Source organism: Chrysochloris asiatica, unplaced genomic scaffold (assembly GCF_000296735.1).
Source record: "Chrysochloris asiatica unplaced genomic scaffold, ChrAsi1.0 scaffold00058, whole genome shotgun sequence".
Taxonomy (NCBI): domain Eukaryota; kingdom Metazoa; phylum Chordata; class Mammalia; order Afrosoricida; family Chrysochloridae; genus Chrysochloris; species Chrysochloris asiatica.
The window spans coordinates 6919321-6930832 of record NW_006408576.1 but is presented as its reverse complement, the minus strand read 5'-3'; the positions used below and the strand labels follow the sequence as shown (position 1 = coordinate 6930832).

Genomic DNA, 11512 nt, shown 5'->3' with positions numbered 1-11512 from the left:
TGTGCTGGACTGCGAGGTGATTTGAATGACAAAGTGGGTAGTTCAAACTCACCAGCCGCTCCTTGGAAATCCTACACAAGGTCGCTGTAAGTGGGAACCAACTTGACAACACTTAACAATAACATGCTACAAAGAAAATTTTGAAAACAGTTCTAATTAGAGGTTCTTTCTATGTCTGTGAACTGTTCAGAGAAATATCTGCATATTAGGTACTTTATGGGACACTAAAAAGGGTCTCTATTCTCCTAAACTTAAGTTATTTGATTTCTAATTCTTTGGCTTAAACACAAATCCTTTACAATAAACACTATGCCCTGAGTACTGATAATGATTTTATCCCATACCTATGGGCATTTGCTCTTATCTCTATCAAAAATATTTCATTTCAACTATCCATTTAGCAGTCTCATTTTCCTAGATTATGCTGTAAATTCTTGAAAGGACAATAGACTTTTCTTCTATATCACTAGGATAGTGAGGATATGGGGCACAGCTACCTCACTGTTAAATGTATAAATCACCTTGATCTCAGTTTCTTCATCATAAAATGAGCAACTACACTGGGTCAGATATCTTAACCGTTTTTTAAGGAATAGGTATTTACCATTTCTTGGGAGCTTTGAGTTCACTCACGAATTACAGAAGATACAGTAAGTGACATGTCAGGTTTTTTTGAGGTTTCTGGAGTTTCTGATATGAGAACTCTGAGTTGTCTAGGAATGGGGTTTGAACTGGATCATGGAACCATGGTGGTACAATGGTTAAGCATTTGGCTGCTAGCCAAAAGGTTTGCTCCATGGGAGAAAAGACCTTACAATCTGCTTACATAAAGATTATAGCCTAGAAAAATCCTATCAGGCAGTTCTACCCTTCCATCTTCTTTTGATACTTTACTGCATCATTCAGTATCTTGTTCACAGAATTCTTCAATACTGCAGGTTGATGCTTACATTTTTTCATCAGCTCTTTTAACCTGAGAAATGCTGAGCATGTTCTTCCCTTTTGGTTTTCTAACTCCAGGCTTTTGCATATTTTATTATAATACCGAACTCTGTCTTCTCAAGCTGCCCTTGGAAATTTTCTGTTCAGCTCTTTTATGTCCTCATTTCTTCTATCCATTTCAGCTTCTCTATGCTTAAAAGCAAGTTTCAGAGTCTTTTTTGACATCTATTTTGGTTTGTTTTTTTATTTCATGTCTTTTTAATGACCTTTTGCTTTCTTCCTGTACAATGTACTTGACGTATCCCACAACTCTACTGGACTTTGGTCATTATTGTCTGATGCATCAAATCTGTTCTTGAGATGGTCTATAAATTAAGGTGGGAAGAGATTTTCTACTTGCACAAAGATTTAAAGCCTTGGGAACCCTATACAGGTTGACTATGAGCTGGAACAAATTCCAACATACTTAACAACAATAATAACATATTCAAATGATATTTTTGCTTTCATGTACCTGGTTTCATTTTCTTCAGCTTTATCCTGAACTTGCATATGTGCAGTTGATAGTCTGCCCCTGGCCTTGTTTTGGCTCACAATATTGAGCTTCTTTACTGTTTCTTCATGGAAATGTCGTCAAATTGATACCTGGTCAGTTTATGTGTATAGTTACCTTTTATGTTGTTTAAAAAAAGGTATTTGCAATGAGTAAGTCATTGGTCTTGCACAATTCTATCATGCAGTTTTCAGCATCATTACTATTACCAAGGCCATATTTTCCGACTATGGATCCTGCTTGCTTTCAACTTTTGCATTCCAATCATCAGCAATGATCAATGCATGTTGATTGCATGTTTGATCAATTTCACACTGAAGTGTTGGTGGTGGTAGTGTGCCATGAAGTAGGTTCCAACTCACAGCGACCCTGCGTAGGGTTTCTGAGGGTGTAAATCTTTACAGGAGTAGAAAGCTTCATCTTTCTCCTGTGGAACAGCTGGTAGTTTCCAACTGCTGACCTTGAGATTAGTAGCCCGACTTATAATTACTTCACTATCAGAACTCTTTTTCACACTGAAGAAGTTAGTAAAACTCGTCAATATCATCATCATTGGCTTTAGTGATTGGTAGGTAAATACGATTAATAGTGGTTATTAGCTAGTCTTCCTTGTAGGCGTATGGATATTATGTTATCATAGACGGCATTGCACTTCAAGAGAGATCTTGAAACATTCTTTTTTGACAATGAATGTGACAACATTCTTCTTCAATTGGTCATTCCTGGCATAGCAAACTGTATCATATCAGATTGGAAATGTCTAATACCAGTCAATTTCAGCTAGTAATGTCTAGGATATTGATATTTATGGTTCCATTTTGTGGTACCTTAAATTTCCTTGATATGGCTTTTGTATGTAACACCTTTTTAATTCCCACCAAGTGATAGAGTGGGACCATTCAAATAGGGTTTTGTTGTTGTTAAGTGCCATCGAGTCGGGTCCGACCCATAGTGACCCTGTACAGGGTTTCCGAGGGTGTAAATCTTTACGGGAGTAGAAAGCCTCATCTTTCTCCCGTGGAGAGGCTGGTAGTTTCGAACCGCTGACCTTAAGGTTCGCAGCCCGATTCGTAACCACTACGCTACCAGAGCTCCTTAGGAATCTAATATTGGAGTTCTGGTATGGTGCTGTGGGTTAATGCACTGGACTGCAAAGTCTCTTTGAACCACAAGGTCAGCAGTTCAAGCTCACTAGCTACTCCTCGGAAACCTTGTACAGGGTCTCTATGGGTCGGTATCGACTCAACAGCACTTAACAATAATAACAATGTTGGGATTGCTTAGTTTTACCCTTCCATTAAGCTTAAAATGAGCCATCTCAGAAGCAGGAACAGATGATCTCAGGATCATCAAGAAAGAAGAGCATGAGTGGAGTGTGAGATCCCAACCTAGAAAATCACAGACAAAAGAGGCAGTGGCATGGAGAGACAGAGCAGGTATGGTCTCCCAGAACCATGGACTGAGTAAAGCTGAGAGCCTATGGGTAGGAGACTGGCTTATAGAATGTTCCCATTAGGCATTTACAGACTGGCTAAAACAGCTTTGTAAGACTTGCCTGAGCAGGGCAGAGGCCAAGGGGCCATGTGGAAGAGAGGCCAAAGACAAGAGTGAGACATACCTGCAGTAAAGCAGAGAAGAGGCATTCCTGATTGAAAAACTGTTCCAACCTACTGTACCCTGTTCATAGTCCTAATAAATCCCTAATCGTGAGTACTGTTATGAATTCTGTATGGTCACTGTAATGGATTATTGGTCCCAGAAGTACAACAGAGAGTACTGTAGTGGGGATAGTTGGTGTCATATAAGGTAAAGAAGTTTGTAGGGTAGAAGCATGTCTGGTCTTCACAGGAATCTGCCTTGGGCTGGTTTTGTGTTTGATTCTCCATCTCCTTTGTGAAGCCAGAGGAAGTAAGGCATGTACCCCACATGGTTTTTGGGCATTTCATGTTTGGCTTCCAATTTTCCTGATTTATACTCGGTACATTCCACGTTCTGATTCTTACTGGATGTTGGCAGCTGTTTGTCCTTATTTTGAGTTGTGCCCCATCAGCAAATGAAGGTCCCGAAAGCTTTACTCCAATTATGTAATCAAGGTCAAATCTACTTTCAGGAGGCAGCTCTTACCCAGTCATAATTTTAAGTGCCTTCCAACTTGAGGGGTTCATTTTCTGGCTCTACATATGGCAATGTTTTGCTGCTATTCATAACGTTTTCATTTTCTGGTATTATACCTGACAATGTTCCACTGCTATTCTTAAGATTTTCAGTGGCAAAACATTCTGAAGTAGTCTGCCTCTTTATTCCTAGTTTGTCTTAGTCTGGAAGCTCCACTGAAACCTGTTCACCATGAAGGCCCCTGATGGTATTTAATCAAATATCAGTGGCATAGCTTCCAGCACCACAGCAACACACGTCACCACAGTACGACAAACTGACAGACAAGTGGTTGTAGACAGTTATAGCGATCATTTAAAAAAGAAAAAAAAAAATTGAATTTCAAGTTTTATCTCATGGGAAGGAGATTTTTAATGGGGTACCAATAAATGAGCAATATAGAATAAAATCAAATAAATGTGGGCTTGAAAACTCAATTTATAACAAACAATGCTTTAACAGTAACAGTAGCTGTGAGAAAATCTTGTCAGTAGATACCTTCAACAAAGGTTGTTGGACATTTTAAAAGCCTGGTATGCACAGAAAATTAACAGAGCAACTATTCTTTGCTCTTCTAATCTTACATTCTTTGGAAAAGTTAGCATTTTCATTTAGGATAAACCTGAAAGTTTTTACTTCTACCCTGGGAATGAAAACATTTCTTTAAAGGGTAAGGAACCCTTGTGGTATAGCTGTTACACACTTGACACTGCTAACTGAAAAGTAGGCATTGGAATCCACAAGTTGTTTTCTACAGGAAAAGTTTGGAGGGTAATGCACACCTGAAGAGACACTCAGTGTAATAACATTTGTTGATGTACCACATTTGTTATATGTGAAAGTCAAAAGTTAAAATTCCTATTTGCTATGACGTTTCCAAAGCAACCATTGTGAACTGCAAAAGCTTCACCAGCTGCTCCTCAGAAACCCTACACAGGGTCACTATGAATAGGAACCAGCTCACTGGCACTTAAGAGCTACAAAAACAATGTGAAGACATTTAATACTTATAGGAAACAAAAGAAAGACACTATCTGTACCTGTCTAGCTTCTAAGTACATGTAATAGGCGCTCCATATATACTTGCTAACTGACTACACACCCTGCTTATATTTCACAGCTTGCCAATGGGAACCATAAGGAGGACACAGAAATCACAAAACCTATTCCTTTTACCAGGAGGCAGTGGTGGTTAACTGGTAGGAGTCTCACCTTCCACACAGGATGGCTGCGTGTGATTCCCAGGCAATCACCACAGTGGAAACTGGCATGTTGCTAAGATGCTGAAAAGGTTTCAACAGAGCTTCCAGAGTAAGACAAGACAGGGAGGAAAGGCCTAGCAGTTTACTTTTGAAAAATCAGCCAGTGAAAACCCTATGAATCATAAAAGTCCCATCCCATTGTGCATGGGGTTGCTATGAGTTGGAGGTTGACCGGATAGCATCTAGCAACAAACATCTTTACTTAAAAAATCAGTAAGAACCGATTCTAACTCATGGTAGCACGTGTGTCAGAGTAGAACTGTACTCTGTAGGGTTTTTCACGGCTGATATATTGCCAGGTCTTTCTTTTGTGGTGCCTCTGGGTGAACTCAAGCCTCCAATTCAGAGACTTCCTGCTTATAAAACCAAACCCATCAGAGTAGATTTCGACTCATAATATCCTTATAGGACAGAGTAGAATGGCCCTATTGGGCTTCCAAGGCTGTATATCTTTACAGAAGCAGACTGCCACATCATTTTCCCACAGAGAAGCTGGTGTGTTTGAACTGCTGACCTCTGGGTTAGTAGCCAATGCTTTACTTACAGACTATTTGATTTGATCTTGTTAAAGTAGCAGACTTTGAAACTTTGTGTTTCTCAACTCAAGATTTACTGGTATTATGGGCAGGATAATGTTTCATTGTATGATACTACCCAGACACAGTACAGTAAGGTATTTAGTATTTTTGACTCTACCCACCTAATGCCATTTACTCTCCCCAGCCATTTTGACAAGTAAAATGAACCCTCTACTGGTGTGGCGCTGTGGGTTAATTCACTGGACTGCAAAGTCAGTTTGAACTGCTAGGTCCATTGTTCAATCTCACCAGCCACTCCTCAGAAACCCTAAACAGCGTTGCTATGGGTTAGAACCAACTTGATGGCACTTAACAACAACAACCACATACTTCCAAGTGCACCCTAGGACCTGAGTCCTAGTATCCTGCTGGAAACAATAACCACCCAAACCACACCGTTGCTGTTGAGTCCACTCTGACTCATGGTGAACTCATGTGTGCACAACAGAACTGTACTCCATAGGATTTTCAAGACTATGACCTTTCAGAAGCAGATTACCAGACCTTTCTTCTGAGATAACTTTCAGTAGGCTTAAACCCACAATATATGTAATCTAAAGATAGGCAAGTTCCTTATGCATTTGGTGAATGAGAAAACAATCCAAAGTTGCTTTCATACAAGTAAAGGAAAACAAGAGTTTTACATGTTTTCAAAAGCACTTGTTGCATTACAAAGATAGGAATGAACCCCAAATGCTTTTGATTGGTAACTGTGCATTAAGCCATTTGTACCACCCAGAGATTCTACCCTGTTGGGAACCAGTAAATTATGCCATTTTCCTTGGCAATCATTAGTTTTCCCTTGAATTACAATCAGTGGTGAACTAGACAGGAAATGAGAGTAGAGTGGAAGCGTTAAAGGCCAAATTCACTAATTAAAGTAACTTAATAGCAGGGATTTACAAAGACCTAAAGAAGTGGAGAAAGTGAAGAAACATGAACAGAACACTAAAGTCATCTTGGGGGTACAGATAAGGAAGGAGATCTGGGGAATAGTAAAATGGGATTCAGTGAAAGATAAATCATACCCTAAACATCTAACTATCCCCTGAAAACACAGTCCAAAAACTGGTATTCATTAAATGACCATGCAAAGCTAATTATGTGCAGTATATTCCACTGAAAACAGCAGAGAAGGCTGCTTACAACAATAATAAATGAATATTCTAGAAAGATCACAAAACAACATATCTAAAGTCTGGATGATTAAGGCTTACATTTTAGTTACATGTAAAAATTAATTAGGTGACCTCACTTCCCTAGTATGTCACATCTGCCCTCCCCGTATCAGTACTCACAGGGCACAGCAGTCTATTAATCTAATAAAAAATAGTCATTTATACGCAATTGGGTATTATACTAAGAGTCAGCTACTGATGCCTGTTGGGCCTTCTTCCAGAGCAATGGGTATAAGACATGAGACAAGTAAATTGTAGCTGTCCTTAATGGTGTGGATGGAGGAAAGCTTTCAGTACATTCATTTGCTAATGGGGCACAACTCAAAATGAGAAGAAATAGCTGCAAGCATCCATTAATAATGTCAACATGGAATGTACAAAGTACAAATCTAGTAAAATTGGAAGGCAACAAAAACAAAATGGAATACCTAAAGATTGATAACCTAGGTATAGTGAGCTGCAATGGATAGGCACTAGCCATTTTGAATCAGATCAGATAATCATATGGCTTATTAAGCTGAGAATGACAAACTGAAGTGGAATGGCATCACATTCATCATCAAAAAGAACATTTCAAGATCTACCTTGAAATATAATGTTGTCTGTGATTGGATAAGATCCATACTCCTATAAGGAAAACCAGTTACTACCACTATTTTTCATATTTACCCACCAACCACAAAAGCCACAGATGCTGAAACTAATGAATTCTATCAACTCCTTTACTCTGAAATTGATCAAAGATGCATTGATAATTATGGTGAGTGGAATGTGGAAGTTAGAAACAGAAAGGAAGGATCAGCAGTCGGAAAATATGGCCTTGGTGATAAAAATGAAGCAGCAGATAGCATGACAGAATTTTGTAAGACCAATGACTTATTTATTTCAAATATTTTTTCAATACCATAAATAGACCAAGGAGTCCTGGTAGCCAAATGGGTTACAAGTTGGGTTGCTAGCCAGAGGTCAGCAGTTTGAATCTACAAGCTCTATGGGAAAAGGATTAGGCTTTCTGCTCCCATACAGATTTCACAGCCTTAGAAACCCTATACAGGGTAACTAAGCATGACTCCAAGGCACACAACCACCACCACCACCATACACATAGACCACCAGATGGAATACACAGGAATCAAAATAATTGTATCTGTGGGAAGAAATGATAAAGATGTTTAATATCATTCATTAGTGAAAACAAGGCCAGGGGCCAACTGTGGAAATGACCACCAATTGCTCATATGAAAGTTCAGGCTGAAGCTAAAGAAAATTAAAACAAATCCACAAGAGCCAAAATATGACCTTGAATATATTCTACCTGAAGTTAGAGAACATCTTAAGAACAGATATGATGCATTAGACACTAAAGACCAAAGAGTAGAGAAATTGTGGGATGATATCAAGATTATCATTTATGAAGAAAGCAAAAGGTCACTAAAAAAGACAGGAAAGAAGAAACCAAAATGGATGTCAGAAGATATCTGGAAACTTGTGTAGAGAAGCTAAAGCAAATGGAAGAAATTAGGAAGTAGAAGAGCAGAAATTTTCAAATGGTAGCTTGAGAAGACAAAGCAAAATTTTATAATGAAATGAGCAAAGACCTGGAATTAGAAAGCCAAAAAGGAAGAACATGCTCAGCATTTTTCAAGCTGAAAAAAACTGAAGAGAAAACTCAATTTTCGCTGTGCAATGCTGAAGGATTCTATGAGTGATGCAAGAAGCATCAAAAGAAGATGGAAGGAATACACAGTTATTGTACCAAAAAGAATTGGTCGATACTCAGCCATTTCAAGAGGTATCAGGGTTGGAGGAAGATTCAACAACAACCTACGATATGTAGAAGACACGAACTTGCTTACTCAAAGTGAAGAGGACTTGAAATACTGATGAAGATCAAAGACTATAGTCTTCAGTATGAAATGCACCTCAATGTAAAGAAAAAAAAAATCCTCATAACTGCACCAATAAATAACATCATGATAAACAGAGGAAAGATTGAAATTATCAGAGACTTCATTTTGCTTGTATCCACAATCAACACTCATGGAAGCAGCAGTCAAGAAATCAAAAGACATATTGCCCTAGGCAAATCTGCTGCACAAGATCTCTTCAAAGTGTTCAAGAGAAAAGATGTCAATTTGAGGACTAAGGGCCACCTGACCCAAGCCAAGTTATTTTCAGTTGTCTCATGTGCATGTGAAAGCTGGACATTGAGTAAGGAAGACTGTAGAAGAAGTGATACATTTGAATTACAGTGTTGGAAAGAATATTGAAAGCACCACAGAGTTCCAGAAGATCAAACAAATCTGTAATGGAAGGAGTACAGCCATTCAAAGTGAAGATGGGCAAGACTTCACCTCTTGTACTTTTGAAATATTGCCAAGAGGGATTGGTCTTTGGGGAAGGATACTAGGCTTGATGAAGTGGGGGGTTAGTGAAACAGAGTAAGATCCCCAACGAGATGGATTGACACAGTGGTGGCAGCCATGGGCTCAGGTGTAACGACTGTGAGGTTGGCCCAGGACCGGGCAATGTTTTGTTCTGTTGTGCATAGGGTCACTATGAGTCAGTACTGACTTGATGGCACCTAACAACAACAACAACAACAAATTTTGTAGATGTTCATCTTTTTCCTATTTTCTAACAAACATAGTTTTTCCAGATTTTAAAAAAGGAATGGATTTCTCACTTATTGCAATTCTAATTTCACAAATGAACTAGCCATACAAAGTTTAAAACTACTTTAGAGAATTAAGGTAAGGATGTATCTTGCTGGTATTTATAAGATTCTGAGTAGACCTCCAAATTAGGGAAATCAATGGAGTTCCGAATTACCCAAAGATGAAAAACAAACAAACAAAAAACCACACAGTCAGAATCTGATTACTGAAAGATTAGGATATTTCAATGTTTTTAAAGGTATGTTTTTTCTTAAAATAGATTACAAGGAAACAGATGAGCCAATTTTTCATGGAAAAGATATCCACTATAGAAATGCTTTTTAAAAATTCCCACATCTTACCTGAATGTTGTCAAACTTTAAGCCTGGCATAGTAAGATTCTCCTTGTCTATGAACACTGTGCTATACTGTTGAGTTGCTACAGAAATCAAGACATTCCTGGTCCCCTCACTAGGAAGCCATGCATCATTTCTCCGGTCCATTTCACTCATATTCAGGGCTGTGGCAAAGGGGTCATCACTTCCTGCAAATACAGCCTGTATCTGTGAAAATGGTTTTGGAGACTGAGGAATTTCCAGGGAAGCTGTAGAAATACCCGATTCTGATCTTTCAATCCCTGGAGAGTAAGAAGGATCAGCAGAATCAGGGGATTTATCGCCCAGTGGAGTAGTGAGTGAAGACAATTTTTCTGGAACTGATGAGCCTGCATTAGGATTACTGACAGAAATGAAAGTAGATGTAGTAAATGAATCAAAGAAGTCTGAAGCCAAGGAATTCGTGTTAGGCGTATCTCCAAAAAATTTACTCAGGCTGGGACTTGGCTGAACCACTTGAGGAGGTGTCTTGGCTGAAGTTTCACTTGCACTGCTGAAACTAGGAGATTTTACCATCTGAGACTCGAAGCCATCATGAAGAAACAAGTGAGGCTGGGCATTAGTTGTATTCGATTGACTGAAAATGGTACATACAGGGACAGGCTCATCTTTAGAAGACAGACTTGAAGACATTTCTGATGCCTTTTCTTCTGGGTTAGTGTTTTCATCACTTGGGACGGAGTCTGCTATATCTTCCCTTTCAAACATGGACACAGTTTTTACTTCTTCTTGCATTGGGTCTTCTTTCAATGAGGCTTTGCTATCAGAGGTCATATCAGAGACATCTTTAGGTGTATCATCATGGTCAGTTTCACTATCATTACTCAAAGTATCAATTTCTTCAATTTCTTCTTTATTTGCATTTTCCATTCTGTTATCAGATTTGCTTTCTACAGGCACCACAACATCCTGCAAACAACCAAGTTCACCCACATCATCTTCGCTATTATTAGGAGAGTCAGAAATGAGGACACTTTCCATCATATGCTCATTAAGCTTATCTATGAAATTATTAGAATCTTCTGATATGGTCTCATTCTCTTCAGACTCAAATTCATCTCCACCAAGATCAATAGTTTCCTCATGAAAAAGAAGCTGTCCTTGCTCTTCCTGCGTCACCTGCTGAATGATACTGTCTGTTTCCACCTCAGCTGGAGGAGACTTCTCCATCATGCTCTGGTTAGTACCTTTCTCATTTTCCATAGTTGCCTGAAACAAAGATAGATATAAATTGACCTCATTAGTTTTATATTTAAGCTATTAAGCAAATTTGATCTTATTAAAATTGTTTTCAATTTAAAAATGTTTACGTTCATAAAGTCAACAGTTTAAAATTCAAAGAGTTCCATTTCTTTAGCCTTATAAATACTATCCAGTCTTCATGGTTCAGTTGAAGTTTCCCTCATCCTTGAAGCAGTCCCAAACCATTCCAACTTATAATAAACTCTTTGCCTTCTCCAGGGCTTATAATGCTGTCTACTTAATTCTAGGAATTTCAGACAGTGAGAATGGCATGAGAAGTTAAGCAGTAAGAATGCAAAAGGCATACTCATTAAGCAGTGATTGCTGAAGCTGATGACAAGAATTGGTAACATTTATTAAACTTTATTATGTGCTAGGCTTTCCAAGTGCTTTATATGCATTTTCTTATTAATCCTGACATCAGCCCCTATGAGATAGCTGCTATCATTTTCCTTGTTTTGAAGATAAGAAAACTTAGGCTTAGAGAGACATGTAGATTGTTCAAACTCATATAGCTAGTAAGTGGCAAAACCAGAACCCACTAAAGCTGA

General features: G+C 38.6%; 1 protein-coding gene across 1 annotated transcript in view; it reads right to left on the bottom strand.

Moving 5' to 3' along the window:
• TRAPPC12 (trafficking protein particle complex 12) overlaps nucleotides 1-10922 on the bottom strand; it is a 186363-nt gene extending 175441 nt beyond the window's left edge. Inside the window, exon 1 of the mRNA XM_006863967.1 lies at nucleotides 9687-10922. Coding sequence (XP_006864029.1) covers nucleotides 9687-10922 — 1236 coding nt within the window. The remainder of the gene's footprint in view (nucleotides 1-9686) is intronic.
• Nucleotides 10923-11512: the final 590 nt, after the last annotated feature.